We start from the raw sequence: 22275 nt of genomic DNA on the forward strand, positions 1-22275 counted from the left end.
GGCATACAACAGTTTAATCCTGGTATCTAGGATGAGTTTATTCACCTTGTAAGGCAAAAACTACAACCAGCACGTATAAATGTTTTACTAAATGTAATTCTAGTTATGACATAAAAAGAAACCATTGAAAGCAGGGCGTTTATACTTTGAGTGGTAATATAATATTTAATAAGCTAAATATATATACTAAAATTCTTTTTAATCTTTATTGAATGCATAAAACTAAGCTTACATTCACGTCATCTGGTCTCTGGTGGATAGTTGTATCATTGGCAATCATACCACATATAGCCTTTATTTTATATTGTTGTAAAGATAGTACATTTTAAAACGTGATTTACAAAAAATAAACTTATCGTATCTGATAGATTTATTATATGATGCCTTATAGCATCTAAATATAAGGTCTGAAATTTTTGTAATTTGAGTAAACTGAGATGTAGAAAAGTAAACTTTTTGTTATTGCTTGCACTCTGAAAAAGAAATCACCAACAGCTGCATGAGCTATGAGAAAAGCAGCATTACAATTAAATCTGAATGATTGAATCATTTATTAATTGTTTTCTTAATATTACTACAACTATATCCATTTGTCTTCATTCAGTGTTTACAAACTAACACTAATAAAAAAGGAGCATAGTAACTGTTTGCATTATTATTTAAAAAAAACTAAATCTTATTTCATTATGTATGATTTTTTCTTTCGTTGTTGAAGTTATCCAAATAATTATATATATGGAGAGCCATGATGACTCTCAAATCAAATAATGATGTTAAAATTATAGCGAGTCATTAATGTACTTATATATATATATATATATATATATATATATATATATATATATATATATATATATATATATATATATATATATATATATATATATATATATTGGTTTATACTTTTATTATTATTTATTCAAATATCAGTTATTGTTATTTAAATTCAAATATACCTATAGATTTTTCATTATACTTAGTGTCACTTTTACCGTCTTTATTGTTCGCAGATATTTATGTAGGGATTGAACAAGTTAGATTTTTTCGAACAACCATGTGAAGGCAATTTATGATCGTATATACATAATGAATTCAGTGATATTATAAAACAATTCGGTATGATGGCGAGAATTACTGCCCTACAAGATGTATTTTGTAACTAGTAAAGACAATAAAACGGCTTATTTTGTGATCAAAAATATATTTCCACATACTTGTCTTCAATTCCAGCAGCCCAGGAAGAAGACTATTGCAATCTTAGTCAGACAAAACAAACAAAATGTGTATGATTTGTGCTTGTTTCTTTTTAGTGTGTTAGGTATAGGTAGGAATGAGCTTTTTCATTATGCTGAATCTTATTTTACCTTTAGTACATGTGAGTAGCAGCGAATTTGTTACAATTGAGTATATGCCAATACTGCCGATAAAAACCTCAGAGCTCTCATTTCAAGACATATAGAACGAAAGGTAGAAAGGGAAGCCCAAAGAATGGGGCTTGAACCAGTACTATTTCCTATCACTTAACGAATCACACCACACAAAGTTAAGTTGATCTGCATATGTATGTTGTTGTGATTGTTGCTATAGAAACTCGTCGATGGAAGCTACACAAATATAGACAAATACTTAAATGTTTGGTATAGGAGATATGCAATGCACGTTTTTAATTTTAAATCCAAGTGGTATTATATCACATATAACATTAAAGTATGATCTTTCAAGAACTGCATGTCAGAACCAGACCACAATGCATATAATTACTATGAAACAAAGAAGAAAATTGTATGGAACTGATGACAGAGGTCTCATTGTAACATGGCTAGTAATATTGCAAAATTATAAATTTATCACTTAATGTTTATTTTTGCATACCGTTTTGTTTTTATTTTGTTGGTATTTTTTTCAGTACTGTCAGATATCACCGTTGTTTATTGTTTGCTTATATTTGTGTTGAAACTAACATACTGTAAAAGTTTATTGAAATTAAAATTGATTTGATTTGATTATGCCCGCGTCACACTGTCCCGATTTTTATATACGATGGACACCCGAATACGAAAATTGTAAGTTCGTACGAAGTCGTTCCCGATCTCGTTAAAATACCAAAAAGTGACCGAAGCAAGTACGATGAATAACGAAGTCCATACGATGGTGCCGAAATTATATACGATAGCAAAAGATGGACATACGAAGGTTAACCGAAGACGGGTATTTAAGCTTCATATCTCAGCCGAAGCCTACACGATGGATTACGATGATGGCGCGATGGCCATACGATGTCTAAAAGACATCGTGTACAGCTTACGATGCATTTAAATTATATGCCGAAGGCATCACGCGTTTTAAATTGTTTGATCAATATTGAATATATATTATATTGTACATTTCATTTCTCGTTTAATCATAAGACGGAAGACCGTGGGCTTGAAGGGTAAAACTTGACTCTGAGTCTCTGCATATAATGCCACAAAAATCAGGTAAAATACATGTATGTAAATAATACAAGTATACAAATGATCTAAAAATGGGTTCTACCTGTTTTGAACTTTTCATGATACGAACAGAATTTCGACAACATATCGTTTCTGTACAAGTCTGCCATGCATGGCGGGAAATCGATCTTTTTGTCTAATTCTTATAAAACTTAGTTTATTATCCTCTCGCCTACTACATGTAAGTTGCGTGTAGATAAAATTGTTATGGACACTCTAGAACCAAAATGCTCAAAACTTGGTGTGGTGTTACTCGTTAAGAATATCTTAAGCGCTATTGACTTTAAAATTCAAAGGTCAAGGTCACAGTGGTAGTTGTAATACAAGGACTTGTTTTTTCTCCTTGAAATAGCATGATACACAGTAAATTGGTTGCTTATTTTTTTACCTGCTGGTTCTAAAGACAATATTAAAGGTATTTACAGTTAATGAATGTTTTGGTTGATTTCTAAAAAAAATAGTTTATGTATCAAATATGCATATTCAATTTACCATTTTTCTGCATGTGTCATATACAAATATAAGTGACCATATTTGTCCCCAATATGTTACATACGAGCGGATGCCACGCTCGGCATTGCCTTGTTTGAAGTATAAAATGTGTGCACTAGTCTGAATAATCACCCATAATTATGCCCATGTTTACTGATCTATCTTATAGGTAAGGTAATGGATTCGTTGATCCCTTTTATTCAAAAAGAGCTCTTTCCAGGAGAATATCATAATAATATAGACAAAAGGAAGGATGTGGGGAAAGCAACAAATGCGGCAAAATATGACATATAAAAAACAAAATGGTTATGGAGTAAACATTCGTGTGACAACAACTCAGACGATACATAAAAAATCAGAATAATGAAGAAAAAGTTGGTTTCCCTATATACGTGTACCTGCAGTGTTGGTGTACGAGGCGCGTTTAAGATTTTCATTATGTTACTTGATATGAAAAATTGACAAAAAAATAATATTTTACTGTAAAAGTAAATCCTGAGCCTGTAATAGCTGCTCTTCTTGTTCCATTTGAATTAATAGAAACAACGCTGTCGCCTTCTTGTTCTCATAGAATCATTTGATATGAGCTGCATGTTTTGTGAACGTCTTTTTTAACTGTCGTATTAGACTGGCCAGTGCATATCGCGCATGGTACTTTAAATGTATTTTAACGCGAAAATTAACTTACATTTAGCTGGATTTATTGCCGTCGTAGTTCCATCTTGTCGCCTTCGTACTTTTATTCGATGGCAACACGACGGGATTACGAGGTCTTCACGAAGTCGTGTTGTCATCGTAAGACCTTCGGGTAGCTTCGTGATTCATTCGTGTAGACATCGTAATGTCAAAACTGCCCGATGGAAACGATGGAAACACGAATGCAATACGATGTTCAAAGATGCATTCCCGGTGACATTACGATGGTGAGGAAGGTGATACGAACTCAATACGAACCCTCAACATCGGACGCACCTTCGGGGATTTTTTAACATGTTAAAAAATTTAGAACCCTTCCCGAAGTTGTCCCCGAAGGCTAGAAAAAGTGGCCAATGGTTCTACGATGGTAAAAGATGGCACTACGAATAGCCCGATCTGGATACGATCAGTCCCGATTTTGAAAATTTCCATAATCGTGTTGCCATCGGCGTAAAAATCGGGACAGTGTGACGCGGGCATTATAAAATTACTTATTAATTACTGTGGATTGACGACAGATTAAGATGCATAATGCGATGCGTGCTGTTGATGTGTATGAATTAGAACAATAATATTATACGTGTATTCAGTGCCTTCGATCTTTTCCGAATTTTATATGGATGCAAAATAATAAATATTTAATAAAAGAACGAATACTAATATTTAAAATAAACTAATAAACAGTTATGGGATGGATGACCATTGAATTACAAGTATATATATCTTATATTAATTAAAAAAATAGTTGTGAAAACTCATGCCGAACATGAATATAATTTACTTATGATTGTTTTGCTTCTTTGGTCTTACTTAATTGTATTTCATAGTTTTACAAAATCTTCATGGTTAAATTATTAGTAATTACTTGTTTATAAAACTTATTTATGCCGTGAAGTATTCTTGGAAGGTGAACATATCTGTGTATTCTTATATCATATTAAAATCTTTTTGCAATATTAATAAACAGTGTAAGTCCATTTTATTGTTTGTATATCCGTGTATTAACTATTTTATTCTAATTTTGAAAATAAGTATTAAAGTTTACTTTAAATTTTAAGAATAAGATATATAAAAAAAATAATAGATAACTAACTATGTTTAATTTTGTGAAATATGTAATAAACTTTTCATATTTAATAAGTATTTCAGCATGTGACATTTTTAAAATAAGATGAAACTGTAATTCTTTTAAATGTATTTGTTAATTTATTTATTTTTTAAATTTTGAATTGATAAAAGAAAAGAAAAAATAAAATAAAATGAATAAATGGTTCTTACATGTACTTTAATAAATTTGCTGAGCAAATTTTTCCTTTCTTATAAAATTTCACTAATACATTTTATTCTTTCTCTTCAGAAAAGTTGCAGATATTTTTTTAATCCATGATGTCATTAACAAAATAATTATTTGATCAGCAAACAAAGTTTAGATGAGATACACAATGTTTTTTCGATCATTATCTCTACAAAGTTTATGTTAAGAGGTGTACAGTTCTCAATTGCAAGAGTTCTCCGATGCTGATACACGAAAGAGGCGGAGCTTAAATTCAAATCAGTAACGGGCGGTGTTACGGAGTTACATCTGCCAGTCGGATAAATAAACGGCTCGTATTATTTTATTTGTTAACCAATCATTTTACAAATATCGCGTGATAGTCTTATTATTACGAACGAGTTTAACAAGATTTCAAACGAACAAATTCATTTCTTATTAATGTGCAAGCCTTTTGTTTCCGGGATATTTAATTTATTAATTTGTGGAAAAGTAGAATGTTTCATTTGAGAGTTTAGTGGATGCTGAATTAAGAAGAGAGATAGTATTACATTGTTTTTCTAAATACTGTAGTCGTGCCGAATTTTGTTGTTCTGTTGTACAGGACATGTCATTTGCGCAGTTTGCTGCTTATCCATTCCCTGTTGGAACTTCCGTGCCTACTACGCAGGTGAGGCTTTATTTAATGTTTACATACTTTTTAATCTGGCTAAGTTGCCTTTACTTTTTGTAAAGACAAACATCTCTGTAAAAATATATGTTCACTCTCAAACCATCAATATATGACCAGAGTCAACTATTTCATTTTATAATAAACAAAATGTTTGTTATTTTTGTTTTCTTTTAATGATTTTAAGTCAAAAAGATGGATTATTAAAAAAAATTGAAAACTTGTTACAGATTGGCCACAAAAAAATTGACTCAGATTACATTACTATGTTATTAAATATCATTTCTTTAATGTATATAACTGTTTTAATTTGTTTAAAATATGTTCATTCAGAGTGACGTCAAATGTATTAATTTCGTTTTGACAAGACCCAGGAGTTTCTTATATGTGGAAAAATACTTAATTCTAATCATATTAACAAGCAAGAAACATGTGAAATTTAGTTTAATTTCAACAGAAGTTTGAAATTAACAGTAATTATATTTCCTTATCCTGCTATAGTCGTTAAGGTCATTTAAACGGACACCTGAGTGGTGAAATTTATGTTGTTTTTACAACTTTCGAGATACATTTCACCATGTTGAAATGAGCAAACAAGACATTGATTTATCTCACGTGTGCACGAGGAAATTTATGAAAGCTTATAAACTACAGTGTGAGAAAAATATACGAAAAATGTCATTTTTATAAGTACATCTTTCATATGTTAATGAAATAATTTTAATTTGTTAAGTAAGTGAAAATTCAGATAAGACATATGGTTACAAAATTGTTTTATTTTTGTTGTCCATTTTGTTTTGAGTTCATGGTTTTTACAAATACAAACAATTTGTTATATATTTTCTCTAAAAACTAAATCATACTTAAAACTGAACAACTTAATTTGTTATAAAAACAAATATTTTAATTTAAGTTATTATTAATGATCTGTCCATCAAAATAATCAGATATATGTTTAAAGAATTTCATATATATCAACTGTTTAATTTTCATATTAAGAAAGCAATCTTTTGAAACTGAAATGAACAATTTTTTCAAAAATGAATTGTTTCTTTTTTTATAGATGTCTACCAGTACAAGCCCAAGTGGCCAGAGAGCTTGTTGTGAAAATGGACGACCTATTATGACAAATCCACACACAGGACAGACAATCTGTTCGTGTCAGTATGAATCAACATTGCTTAGTTATTCTCGTGTCCCAGGACTACCGGAAGGAATGTTCGGAAATCCGGCATACGGAGCCGCACAATATGTGCCCCTAGGTTCCGAAGGATCAGCTTTTTATTCACCTCTGGTAAGTTTATCTACATGCTTACATCACATGTTGATGTATACCACATTGTTTATTTATATTTTTTTAATTGCTTTTACATACTGCGAATATAACATTTAATTCATGCATATTTGTACATATATATTTTTTTCTAAGTGATTAAATAATTGTCAAAGTGACAAATAAAAAAACAGAAAGAAACGATTTATATTTATTATAATATTCTGATGACACTTGTGGCTTGTATAATACAATGTTCACATCATTTGACGAACCACAACCGTATTATTACGCACTGAATGCACTTTATCGTGGTAAAGACTTCCACCTGAAAAATCCTGGATCAGGATATCACGCTTCTGTGTAACATAGAGTAATGAAATATATGGGATTTATTTCATTTTATAAAAAATAAAATTAGGTTCTATATTTTCCATATTGACATTCTTACTAGTTTTGATATTCTCTTGATAATTGCCGATAGTATATTGTTGTGTATTGCAAATGTCATTTTTGTCTTTAATCTTTACTATCGAAAAATCTTCTATCACCACCGTAGCTCATTATTTACTCCCTGCTGGTAGAATTTGTTTTTCAACACTTGCTCTATAGTTCAAAAACATCTAAACCATCCGAAATTTTCAGAAAACAGAACTATAAGATTACCACAAACAAATATTTGTCATATAGTCGAAATTACTTCCCAGGGTGTAAATATCCAATTTACACGAAAAGTTGTTGATTTTGTATGATTTCTTACTACGACACTACGGGTCACTTATTATCATTTACTTTCATCTGTGAATTTTCTCATTTATTTTAGACTAATACAACTTATGACGTTAAAGATGCACCTGAAGCTTGGAGAAGTTTACAAGCAGGAGCGGTGTTTCCGTATGATCCAGCAATGATGTACCCTTATGGAGCGGGGTCAGTACCAATATTTTTAGCAGATTATTTTGTTTTGTCCCCTTCTGAAAAAGCTCTGTAAATCCCTGATAAAAGCATTATATATATAAATATACATAGTTGATAAAAATATTTTTGGTCTTTTGTTAATATTTGTTGGTTTTGTTTGACATGGTTATCTTACTACGATCATAGACTTTTATGGTCAATATAATTACAATAAAATCCTCCGTACATGTACATTTATGAGTCAAGCTATGTATCTTTGGGCAAGATATACAAATTTTCGAATTAATTAATTTGTACAGAGTTTTATAGCTATATTTTATAAGCATTTACTAATTAGTATAATTTGTAAGAGAAATACAATCTGTAGATGCTTTCATCTGTCAGTTAAAGTCATGCTATTTTGTTTGTTTGACGTCCATCCAATTTTTAAACTCCATCGCCTTTTTTGTAAATTTTGTAAAACATGACACTATTATCGTCCATTCAATACCAATGATTCTTATTGTTATTTGTAAGATCGTACACGTTATCTGTATGTGAGGTCCAATTTAAATAGAGGCCTTCCAAGGAAATCCGGATATAAGTTTTATATTGTCCCTTTTTTTTAAGCTTGTAAGATGTATTTCCAAGATGTTTGAAAACCAGATTGAAAATATATTAGCGCAACCATAATGTTATTTTTTGTCCTTTATAAATGTAAAGTGGACATTATTACTTGTTAATGTCTATTTGATTGAAAAATACGGACAGAACTTTCGCATTTACAACCCATACAATTAAAACCAATTGAAATTTGATTTAGGAATAATGTTTTACTCATTTGAGCATCCCACATTATTTAATTTTCCTACTACATGTGTTAAGTACATTTTAAAAAACGTTTGAAAGACTATGATTACAATTGTTGCTCATTTCGGATTCCCTCCGGGTTGAATACATCTGATTGTTGTCAATAATCTACCGGAAGTCATTCGAGTGTAAAGTTAATATCTTCATAACCAGAATAATGCAGTGATCCGCAAAATGTGATAAGTACCCCTGTCATACAAATGAACACATTTAAATAAAAGTATCAAGCTATATGGTTTATTCATGTAACGACATCTAATTTGAAATGCATTTTATTGCACTTTAATTCCGAACGGATCATTGGGTGCTATATTGTGGGTTGCGTTAGAGCAAACGGGTCTTTTTCTCTTTAACGATTTGTAAGGTGTTAGCAGATAAAAATTGTTGCGTTTTAAAAAGCATAGACACAATTGAATAATAATAAACATTTTACAATCAGACTTTATTTTAAGGTCGAGTTATCTATAATTGTGAATAATAAAATAAAACGGATAATATTATTGGAATATTTTTTTTTTTTTCATTCATTTTATATTAGATTTGATTCAAAGAACGAGTAATAAGATTCCAAGAACAAAATTATAGGTCTAAGTCTATTGAAAAATATTAGTCTTTTAATTAGGTAATGCAGGGCTATTTACTTCTTCATCTTTCTATCTACTTAGTATACATTTTTGTCTAATTCCTCTTTATAAATACATATTTAGTAACTCGAAATGAATACAATAGCATTTCAACCCTAAATCTGGGTTTCTGTTCGAATCTTAGTAAACCAAAAAGTTTTGTAAACCTCTAAAAATCTATCTTCTTACATTTCTGAAACAAGGGGAAACTAAACTATTATAGCCTAAATATAACCAGTAGAAAGCTTGGACATCAGTGATCTTTAAGGATTGATTCATCAGAAGCCAATATATCATTTGTTTCCAATAAAGAACGTAAATTAGGCTGAAATTGAGGGGTTTTGAATACACATTTATTACCATTAGGAAATATTTATACATATCAAAATTGGTAACGTAAATAAAGAAAAATGATAGTGTAAGGAAAAATAAAATATACATATTTTAAGAAACAGTGTTTTGTAAAATTTTGTTTCATGAATCTACTAATATGTAAGTTGCGTTAAAAATGACATAAATTTAAACAACTGAAAGAACTTTGTAAAAAAAATATTTTGTTTTTATTCAACTATAACTTAGAATAACAGTACATTTCCTTTTCATTTGACAAAATGTTATTACTACACAAACTAATATATGACAAATGTTGCGACACAATACCAAAATGTTGTAAAAGTGACATTTTCTGAACAATAGCTTATGGACAAAAAAATGAGTAAATGAATCAGTTATGAATAAATGTATGAAATAGGTTTTTCTCAATCAGCAGAAGATTGATATAAATTTCTCGCTTGTATAAACATAATTCTGTGATCTGCTCGTTATATTTCGTTTATTATAATAATATTTATGCAATCTTGTTAAAATATATGTAGTTTATCATGTAATATCAACACATCTGTTTACTTATGAAATATCACAAATTATTAACAAAATATAATCTATGTAACCGGAACTTAAGTTAAAGCCAGCAAAAATAAGCCCAGTAAATTACACTTCCAGAACTAGCGGTTTTTATACAAAAAATGTTAATGTTGAGGTTTAAGAACATATAAAATTTTTATTGAAATGGGTTAGCTATTAACTTCTCGTTTTTGAACTTCACCAAACTAGCTAACTTAATTATTTAGTATAAGTGATAACTCTTTTTCATGAATTACTCACTATATCCGATTTTCACTCTTTACGTTGTAACTCTTTTTCATGAATTACTCACTATATCCGATTTTCACTCTTTACGTTGTTTTCAAATCATTCATCCCCTTTCTTATTCTCTATCTTATCGCAAGGCTTTGTACCTTTAAAATAACATTATTTCTTTGGCTATTATAGATATGGTGGTATCGATTTAAACGCTCGACGTAAAAATGCCACAAGGGAGACCACCAATACCCTCAAAGCTTGGTTATATGAACACCGAAAGAACCCTTATCCAACCAAAGGAGAAAAAATTATGTTGGCAATTATCACTAAAATGACTTTGACACAAGTATCTACATGGTTTGCTAATGCCCGACGACGATTGAAGAAAGAAAATAAGATGACTTGGTCGCCACGAAATAGGTCCGACGATGGTACAGAAAACGACGATATGGACGACGATTTAGACAACAAAGAAAACACAGATAACCATGACAGATTATCGGACGAAAATTCAAACAAGATTGGCAGTGAAATCACTGATGGACGTAAGTTATTTTCTAAATATATAAATATTTCCAAACTCAGAAGACCTTTTTAAGCACCACGAATCTTTAAAATTACATAGAGCTCTTGTTTACAAAGAGCTTGAAAGCTTCCTTAGCTGTTGCTGTTATACGAATTTCGCTTAATATTTACATGTATTTGCTTATGGGGAAAAAGCAAATAACAGTTTTGATGTGTATACCATGGATTCATGACCAGATTTAAGCTAAATGTATCTGCGAAAGAATGCTGTGAAATTTCTCTTCATTTATCTGAAATTTTCCAATAACTACTTAAAATGATTTGTTGATTACTATTTTTGCCACTTTTAGAATTAATTTTTATGACACATCAGGGGACGAACTTTAATTATTTTCTTCAAATCATTTCAGTAATAACGAAGCGATTAAGTCGTTTAATCTTAAATATTACGCGAAAATTAAAATATTGAAAAAATATTAAAACGTCTAGGTCTGATTCATGTGCTTGCCCTGAGTAATTAATTCATCAGAAAGTTGTATATCGGACTTTGAATCGAATGAACAATTCACAGTTAACATCAAAATTGTCATGACAAGGGTTTTATATTCGTGGCTAAAGGGTCTACAAGAGACAGCGAAAGAACATATCTCTTAATCGGTGAGAAATATTCGTTCCACAATGATGGTTGCATAGCAAAATGCTTCGAGGGAGAAAGCTTACACCAGATTAACTAGAGAGATAAATAATTTTTGTGAACATTTATTGTTCACGGTTATCATTATAAATAAAATGCAATGTTGATTAAATGCAGTGACATTGTGAAGCAGAATTCTCTAAATATTACAGCTTTATTTTTGTATAACTCCTACCATTTTTATTGGCTTCACATTTAAGTTTATATTTAAGTGCGATAATCTAATTTGTAATTTTAAAAGATTTAAAGGAAATAAATTATAAAATATTGCCTTTTGTCTATTTTTTTTTTATAGTTTTTATATCAAAAATATGATTTTTTACAAATGTAATTTATTATTGCCTGTTGGATATAAAAAAAAAAAACATTAAAAGCCCAACTAGATCTGTTTAGTGTTAACGATGTAAATGTGCTATTTGAGAAAAAAATATAGCTTTTATAGCAAAAACTCTGTAATAAGTAACATTCTTTCTAAAGAATCTGAATGGTTTTTGTCATGTTTGTTGCCTGTATTTACTTCAAGAAAATAGCTTTCTAAGTGTTTGTTTATAACAAAGAAAAGAAGACTATACAAATAGCTTCCGAATGATTCATCAAGCCAGCTAGGATTTTTTTCTCAATATTTGACAATCGGCCATGTTTATACTCGGGACACCTCATCATCTTTCCTCAATACTTGACAGTTAGCCATGTTATGTCTCGGGACACCTGCTACGTAACACTGCCTATTTATTTTAATGTTTTACTTTGATAAATAGTTGTAACATATTTTATCATTATATTGAATTACATTATTTTTTTTCTCTGACAGGATTCATTATATTATCAAAAACATCGAAAAAAATCAAGTTTAGTTTTAGTAGTCACTGCCTGCAGCTATTGATGCTTACATCTTTATTGTCTTGTTTTCATGAGGTTAATATCTGCTTTCCAATGATGAATCCATGTAATTTGTTACTTTCTGATACTAAACATGCAGTTGTTAAAACAGTACCGGTTTCTGGATATTTTTGTTAATTTAACTATAAATTTAGAGACTATAATCATCTATAATATTCCGTACGTCGGTTAAACTTTTTTCTTCGTCACTTTTCTTCTGCTCATGTATAGCAATAAAAGCGGTTTGTTCTATATATATTGGCATGTTTCTATTGATTCCATGTTATCGTGGTTCTACTTACCCTTCCGGAGCAACTAAGATCGTCCCCGGGTTTTTTTCGAATTCGTGTCTATAGTTTTCTATGTTGTGTTTTGTAGACTGTTGTTTATCTTTGGTCATTTTTCTTTTTTTGCCATGGTAGTGTCATTCTTTCCCCCCTCTCTTTAAATTTATGGTTGATTTTGTTCGACTCAATGTGCAACATCTTTAGATTTTTTTGTATTTGGTATTTTTCCAGTTTTGATTATGCATCAATACTTGTCAATGGAATTAAAGCCAAACCAGAATTAAGAAAATACCATATTTTAACAGCAAATACTTGTTCTCATATATAAAACAATTTAAAACAATTGTTCTCATAAATAAAACAATTCCACGTAGTTAGGATTAGGACTCGAATATATGTATAAGATTATGTTCTATACTTTCTTTTTTCACTTCAATATAAACCTTAATATGAATTTTACATCTCTGTGAACTGATGCCAATATTTATATATAAATGAACTATTCATGCACGCATGCAGAAAACAGTCATGTTTTATGCTTAAGTATTTGTACAAACATGTTGCCTGAATTTATTTTTTAATTTCTAAATATAAACTTGTTTATTCAAAGCTGTGTAAGCGTAACACTTATTTTTATAATTTGTTCAATGATATTTTCCTCACTTTCATCTTTTTGCTAGAATTTTATTTTTTTTCTCAGCTTAAACGCTTAAATGGCCCTTAGATGCGTCAAATATAATATTTGGCAATATGAACATGAAATGTTAGTGGAAATTATCCTTAGATTACAAGGGAACAGATGACCGAAGAAAGTCTAGCAGAAATAAATCTTGTTTTTTGTTTTTTGTAAATAAATGTTTGTCATATATTTCTGGTAACATTTTGTACTTGTTAGGTTAACGTCAGTAAACATTACAAGTCTACACACGTGTATGTACATAGAATAAAAATATTCACTCATAAATACATTACACGATTTTAAAGATGACCGCTCTTATGTATAAACATTTACCCTATTTAGCTAACGTAGTTTGGTTTTGTCCTTGACATATATTGAATGTCATTGCTTCGCCTGCCTTATTTGTGATATATTGTCTTTTAATATGCATGAAATATTTGCCACCGGACGATACGCAAATAAAAATTGGCCAATCTGATGTGTATAAGAAGAAGTGTTTTATAATATTTTATTCGGTGTATAGATATAATAGTTTTTCTCTGAATTGACACTTTTCAAATTATGCAGGTGTATTCTTGATATTTTATGTTCATGACCCCATCAAAGGCTGCAATATATGTACTTTTTGCGTAGGTTCCTAAAATGAAAGCTATGAGGACAGTTAGAGATCTTGGTCTTTACTATAATTCTGTGTATATATAAAATCCAATTTGTGTTTTTGTTGTTGCAACTTGTGCTGTATCAAATCTATGTTCTTTGAATTGTGATAGACTGTTAGGACGAGACATATTTTTTGTTTTTATTTCACAATCAACTATTCTTTATTTGTTTATATGAAGTATTATACTAAGCTGATGAATTTCATCTTTTTACCAATACAATCTATATAAACGATTGTTTACTAGATATGTATGAGAGTGTATTTTCAAATCCTTCACCTCGATAATTTTTGCAAGTAAAAATACACCCCATCCTAAAAATAGGACTACATGCAAATGGCATTAAAATTCAATTTAATATTTAAACTTCTGTTTATTTTTGACTGCTGTTGATATCTATATCATTTGGTTGTAATTTCAAAAGAATTTTTCAAATTTTTAATATTTTTTTCTCTTTGGTAATTCATTTTAACGTATAAACTTTTTTTTAGAAAACAGCAGGATTCCAGTTCTAACAGACATCAAATACATCACACTTCAAGTAAAAATCTGATGATAAAATCTTCTTTTTATAATTAACCTTTTCATTTAAATGGAGTGTCATTTCGTCTGGACGTTTTGACAGTTTGAAGATATGGAAAGTTAGGAACGTGATACAAAGTGTAATTCGTACTCTTGATTTCGATTGTGTGAATAACGTTGTTTCACGCGAGAATAAGATCGGATTCCAATCCCACGGTATTAAAATGGTCTCGCGCGTGCACTGTTCATTTAACAAAAAGCGATACATTGATAATTTCTTTTAAATTATTTCTTTTCCCAAACGTCGCATGGTCATAGATTTGGATGTCATTGATTTAATTTTAATTCTATTCTGACATTAATCTATTTCCTATGTTAAATAGTCCTTCTACCATTTTCCGCATCATTGAAATGTATTTATGTTCATAAACTGTGTAAATTTCACATTATCTCTCTATTAAGTTGCTCATACGATGCCTAAATGCACATTAATTTTATTTTGTTTAATTGTTGTGTCTAAAATGAAACAAAATACCATTTAACACCAAACAAGTGTTTGTATTATTCTGTATTAGCCATTATCAAGTTAAGTGATAGGGTTAACATTTGTAAAACAATAACTTCAATGACGTTTTACAAATTTATGGACCGTAGCACTGTTTAATTATGCTGGGAAAATACAATGTTTCCCAGAATACTGATAGCAAATAATCATGTCTTTTGGATGAAGACAAACATAAAAAAGAAAAGAAAATAATCCAAAACTGGGATGATTTTAAAGAATTGCTAGAGAAAATAATGATAAATAATAATCAAAGATACACCTTTTCATAGTATAAACTCATTATCCACAATAAGTGAAAAAGAATTAATTCAAGAAGTAGATAAAATTGTTCACGCTTATTACGGATTATCAATATTTTTTGTGTACCATATTATGAATAAAACTGCGCTGAAACTAGAAAAAAGAAACCGGATAAACATACCAGAAAAAATTAACCAGATAAACATACTGCAAAGAAAGCAGTCTTCCTTTGCTATGGATATTATCAAATGTGTTTAGGATTTTTTTGTCAGTAATTTAGACACTTCTTCTCTTGTCTTGTTTACCATTAATATTTCAAATCGTACAAGCTCTCTTTGCAAGAACAGAATTTATTTCCACATATCATTTTGGTTTGCTGTTTGAATAAAATCCTAGTGCTAAGTATTGTTACGATTGATATTACTAGAACGATCAACTTGCAGGAACCTGTATAAATGTGGAAATATTAACGATATCTGAATAAAATATCGATACATTAACTTTTTCTTAATAATTCAAACTGGACACGTGCATACTATAATACAGCAAGGTTGATGGTCATGCTTTCGTTATCAGCCTTACGCAGGGCATGCATCCTAACTCGTTATAGTCATATTATACGCGGATAATTATTCCCGTGGCTTCTTTTGTTGTTAAAAGCATTCAAACTTGTATAGACAATAAGAACTTTTAAAGAGAAAAATGTTAAAAAGAACGAGTCTTTAAAAGCAAAATATATACCAAAGAAGATTTACAAATGAGAACAAAAAAAGGAAAGGAAAAAATTGGAAAAAAATGATTCACACAAAATGATGAGCTTATAATTGTTTAACAAGTTTTCCAGATTGATAGGCAACGTATAGAGAATGAATAAAAGAAAGATGGAAAAGTGCACCTTTATTTTATTTTCCGCTCTTGATGATGTTTAGAGTAATGATGTATTTAACAACAAAATAAATGAAAAGTGATGATATTGTCTTTGATACCTTGCAAATCCATGATTATTTTCGATTATTTGATTACTCATCCAAAAGACGAAACATCAGACTTCTAAAGGCGAAATAATGAGAATTCTTGTCACTTAACCATACGAACATTTATATGAAATTGCTCAATAATCATTCTAGCGGCAAATTAATTTTTATTCATTGCATAAATACAATTTTTGAATCTGTTTCCCTTTATGATTTTTGTGACAATAACTTGTCCACAGTAATATTTTTCCCCGATACACAAAGTTTTTGTTGACAATTACTGTTCAAATATTTCTGATTACCGCCTATTGAAACAATCTGTTTTCGCTTGTCCTTATGGTGATTGGGTTTTTAATTCAATGATGCTTTCATTTCTACTTTAATCATTAACTACCATCAATAGCCCTTGATGATTGTGATGATATCTTTTAGCTTAATTGAATTGAATAATGCACATTTTATGCTGTTCGCTCGATTTGTTTACCGAACGGATGAAGCCAGCTAATAGCATGTTTCACAACACTATCGGCAGACGACACAATGCGCTGTCGCAGCCGGACAATAGAAGAAAATGATAGTTCATTTATTGAACGCTGACGTTTATTCAGAAAATGAAATGCCATTAATTTCTCGTAATTTGTTAAACATATCGTTTTGTTATATACTTTCATTTAATAATCAGTTTTGATTAATGATGGCTCATTGGCGGTCCAAGGTACACATAATTTCGATTAAAACTAAACCTAAAAAGATAAGATCTAACATTAATTTTCTCTTTCAAATATTATCGACTAGTTCATTAAACAACTTAAAATATGGTTTTAACAATAACTGCTGCCGTCATAAAATTACGAGAATGAAAGTACAAATTATAGCTATTATATTCAAAAGCTATTTTTCTACTTTAAAGGTGTTTGTATATAGTTTATAACAAACAACTAAATTTTTGTTCAGCGTTTCAAAGAAACCAATAAAAAATATGTAAACAGATTTGATTGTTTAAAAAAATGACTGCAACCCACGGTATGACATTAATGTTACCGTTTTTCCTTTCGCGTTGAAAAAAAGAAGTTATGTACATTGTTGTACCTTTAAATGTATTGCCACCTTTCCCATTGACGGATCCAGGATCCAGGGGGGGGTCCGGGGGTTGGAACCCCCTTTTTATGGCCGATCAATGCATTTGAATGGGGACATACAGCTGGAAACCCCCCTTTATCCTGCGTTGGGACTCCCTTTTTAAAATGGATGGATCCGCCCCTGTTTCCTATACTTCGTTCATGTATGCTACAGTTTTGAATTTCACATCGTGGCCGGACACGTATGCATATATGTTCCAGTTATGTATTGGACGAACGAAAAAGTTGAAATTGGTAGACCAAGATATATAAGCTAGCATGTTATTATTTACCACATACAGCTAATTTGATGTATGTTTATGATGTATCTTTCTTTTTCAGATAAAAGATCACCAGAAGATACAAAAGATAAAATCATAAATGTTGATGAAGATGATTCTAATCTTAGTTTCAAGGATTTCGATGACCTCGACCCTGTTGGAAATGAATCCGATTCAGACATTAGTGAACATGGCAAATTAAATGACAGGTTATCTCCCGTGTCAAGCACAGATGGCGACACAAGAAATAAGGACTTGAAATCTGCAAGAGTGAACGATAGTTCTACATCTTCTGAAAACCAACATAAAGCAAATACTCCAGAAGCTTCTTCCTCACAAAACAGACCAAAAATATGGTCGGTGTCAGAATTTCTTAATACTCCTAAAGAAGATGTTTCACAGTCAAAAACAGGTTCAAGCAATACCATTATGAATGCAATGAGCAGGTCTTTAGCAAATGCGGGAAATTACTTTTACTTGCAAGCCAACAACCATTCGTTACCTCACGGGAGATATAGTGCATTCGGAGCCTATCCACATCTATCTCTGTCTCATACAACACTGTCATATCCATATTCTCTCTCATCACACACAACCTCCAAGTCAAGTTTATCTAGTCCAACGGAAGTGCATTCTGATTCAGACAATAGTGACAAACTTAGGTCACGAAACGGACTATTCTCACCAGCACGAGACATTGATACCGTCAGAAGCACCACGAAAGTATAATTTTTAATTTAAATAAATGTCTTGTCTTTATTTATAAAATATATTTTATTTGATTAAAACGTTGTTTGTCCATTGAATTGTAAAATTTTTCAAAGCATGCTTATACCATATGAGTGTTTGTCTGTTTATAAAAAATGGAAGAAAAAAGATACTTAAGTTCGGAAAACTTGTATCACTACATCAACACAACAAGACTAATATTAGTATTTCCAAACATGTAGAGATCAACAAAAAAATATTTACCCTTGTGTATTACAGACGTTGTGAAGTAATTTAACAAAGTCGCTTAAACAACTGACAGCAACACTCTGTTCTCATTAAACAACAAAAAAATTTGGCGACGGTGACAAAAAATAACAAGGCTATTATACAAATATAACTGAAAAAAGCAAATTTAGTTGTCCGTATATATACACATCTATCTAGTAGGAATAATAGGGAATTTGTATAGAAAACCCCTAGGCGACTGCATTCATCAACACAATACAATAACCTAAGTAGCAACAGCACAACATTCATCGAAAAGTTAAACATTTATATCATCAAATAAAAAATAAGATGTAAATATACATGTATATGAAAAGGCATTAAAGTGACATGTTTGTTCATCGTATATCATAACGACTACATTATGAAAATAAGAGCAAGTAAGTTATATACATGAAGTTGACTAAGATATCGCACTTTTCTTCTTTCATTCTCCAAGATTGGACCAAACAACTGTTTTACGGTAACTATAAATACATGTAGAAGATTATGTAATATGTGTATTCTAAATTACAAATGCAGTGTTAAATTTCTAGTATAGAATGACAGCCATATCTTCAAAGAAAACTATGAGTATATGATATGTATAAAAGGCGGCTCATTCCAAGTATAATGTTAATTATTGAAATCAAGCAATCAAACACAAATAGCTGCTGTCGAAAAAGTTCTTTGACTGTAGTAACTGAATTATAAAACACTAGTTAATGTCGTTAGAAAGGCAATTGACTAGACACTTTAAATTTGCAACGGAACCAATGATTGATCCTTCTAAACTTTCGATATAATGATATAGTAGTGGTTGGACTATACAAAAACAACTATGAGTTGGTACTTTTAAAAACGAAAATGTTCAAATAACAATGATTTTGCTATTCAGAAGTCATTTTGTTTCATTTCAATTCTGTAAATTCTGTGGTGCTACATTTTTGTAGTTTTTAGATAACTTACAATTTTACGAAACGTCGGGGCGTCCTCTTGCTATGCTCCTGAACATTTTTAAGGGTGTCCTTGCACGGTAACACATTTATTTTCATACAGATGTGTACTGTCGTTTACTTGTTTGGAATTAAACAACGATTAGATATTTTCTCTCATCAGCATAAATCTATTTTCTGACCATGTAAGTGTTGGTTGTGTGTGTGTGTTTTTTTTTGGTAGTCATGAAATGGCTTTTTTTCTGACGAATCTGAAAACGGAAATGTTTTTTTGTGTCTAAATCGTCCGCCTTTTTTTATCAGACACATACCCGTTACCATTTATCGGCTGAAATAATAAAATGCTACTAGGAAAAGATGTAGATACCAGGTTGCCATGCACGTGTTTCGTTTTCAAAAGACAAAAGGCCAAACAAAGAACTAAGTTGAAAAGAAATTGTATCGAATCGACAGGGCATAAAGATGAACAATTATATACTCTCACAAACACCCATTTCTACAATTATAAGGAAAAACTAACACACTATCTGAAAAAGAAGAGAAGATACCAAGGGTTCATCCAAATACCATGAGTTGACAAAAAACAGACAATACGCTGACCAGTATTAAATGGATCAACAACAGTCCATTATCACAAATAAGACAACATCAAGCTATACAAACATAGGGCTGAACTCAGGTCAGGCTCCGTGATACTCATATTAAGTCATATCCAGTGAACCACTAGTTAAATTTAAAATCATAAGTATAGTATTATCAGTGGTGCTATGAAATAAGAGGTGTTCATGGTACTTACTATTTCAAATCAGATTTTTTATTTTAAAGTTTTCTGTATTCTTATTTGTGTATATAGAATATATAGCCTTGATTTTGATTTAATTTGATTGTTGGTAGACGTTATAGGTGATTTCTGAATGTCCTTCAGCTATCATTTCATAAACCACAAATAAAACATTTTTGAATGATAATTTGATGATGTTTAACGTTAGTGTGCGGTTGATGTGCTCATGTCAGAAAATAATGAAACTGACATTTTTTAAATGCATCTGATATCCTTGATTGTACATACAATACTCTGTATATAGTCAACACGACAAATTATTAATATACAGTGTTAAATATTTTAGCCTAACAGAGCCTTGAAAGTTCATTAACATATGTAATGTATATTAAACACGATTATTTGTATTCATAATTCAGGATATTGAAACACCTTCTAGCCAATCCTTACTAAACATCGAATTATGAGATAAAGATGTAAAAGCTATGTGTTCATGAAACGAAATCATCCACATCATTGCATATGACAAGTTTTTAGAACTGTTCACGCCAAGTGATGAAACAATAACAACAGGTCACCCTATACTTACATAAGGATTGGATTGAGGTGTGATGTCGTTAGTCAACATTTGTAAACTAAACGATGCAAGAACACACGTGCTACAATAGATTTTTAACTTATAAGTTGCTAAACTTATGTCTTACTTTCACGATGCAAATGTTGTGGTTTCAGCAAACAAAGCTCCAAAGCAATACGTCATATTCTTTCATTCGCATTATCTGATTTTGATGTCGATCATTTGCATAAGAACAGTTGTTTTACATATTTAAAGTTAATTTTATGTTCTGTGTAAAACTATGTTTATAATGTTCGTATTACATTTCAAAGATTCATTTTTTTCATTACAAGCAGCTTTATATCTGTAATTGTATTGATCAGGTTATATTTGTTTATATTTTTAATTCTAAATTCGTGGAAATCTTTTATTCATCCTGAAACTAAACAGCTTTATAGTTTAGAATGGGGAAAAAACCAAAAAGGAATAATTGCGAATTAAAATGAATGTATACGCAATAAATCGTAGAATAATACTGTAAAGTTAAAACATTAACATAAATAAAGGCAACAGTAGTATATCACTATTCCAATAAAGGCAACAGTAGTATATCACTATTCCAAAATCGATTGACAGACAACAAATCCGGGTTACATACTAAACAGAGGGATTCACATCAACTATATATATAAAAGAACACAACGAAACAACAAAAACACTCAAGTGCAACAAAAACAAACGCCAATTCAAAGAAACTATTTGATAACAATATTCCTGACTTGGTATAGGACATTGATATCCACCTTGCCATGTGATAAGACAATTCAAGTTTTGTAAAAAAATTATAAAACATTTCATCGTATAAATAAGTAACATAATTTCAAATAAAATAGAGTATGGAAATGGGGAATATGACAAAGAGACAACAACCCGACGAAAGAACAGATATGTAGCTTTGTCATAATGAAATATTGATTTTTTAAGAGGACGAAAACAAAATACCAGATACCGTATAAAGTAAGCGATGACTGATAAATACAGACTTGTTCCTTGTTCCTTGTTTTAACTGCTTTTATCAGATGGATTATTGAAATGGAGAACGATGCAAACACACACAATAACAGAACAAACCAATAGATATAATAAACAAATATC

At 30.4% G+C, this 22275-nt stretch overlaps 1 protein-coding gene across 1 annotated transcript; it reads left to right on the forward strand.

The window, feature by feature from the left end:
- The first annotated feature begins 5330 nt into the window (after window positions 1-5330).
- Window positions 5331-18658, forward strand: LOC143080438 (uncharacterized). Its single transcript, XM_076256284.1, has 5 exons — window positions 5331-5623; window positions 6687-6917; window positions 7720-7826; window positions 10619-10974; window positions 17914-18658. Exons 1-5 carry the CDS (start codon window positions 5561-5563, stop codon window positions 18579-18581), a joined length of 1425 nt encoding a protein of 474 aa, XP_076112399.1. The 5' UTR covers window positions 5331-5560; the 3' UTR covers window positions 18582-18658.
- Window positions 18659-22275: the final 3617 nt, after the last annotated feature.

The sequence above is a fragment of the Mytilus galloprovincialis genome, chromosome 6 (genome assembly GCF_965363235.1).
Source record: "Mytilus galloprovincialis chromosome 6, xbMytGall1.hap1.1, whole genome shotgun sequence".
NCBI lineage: Eukaryota > Metazoa > Mollusca > Bivalvia > Mytilida > Mytilidae > Mytilus > Mytilus galloprovincialis.

What these genes read in the sequence shown, in the direction of transcription:
- LOC143080438 (XM_076256284.1), top strand. Translation starts at nt 5,561, where the DNA reads ATGTCATTTGCGCAGTTTGCTGCTTATCCATTCCCTGTTGGAACTTCC. An exon ending in CTTCCGTGCCTACTACGCAG is followed by an intron (nt 5,624 to 6,686) that starts GTGAGGCTTTAT and finishes CTTTTTTTATAG; the next exon opens with ATGTCTACCAGTACAAGCCC. An exon ending in ATGTACCCTTATGGAGCGGG is followed by an intron (nt 7,827 to 10,618) that starts GTCAGTACCAAT and finishes TGGCTATTATAG; the next exon opens with ATATGGTGGTATCGATTTAA.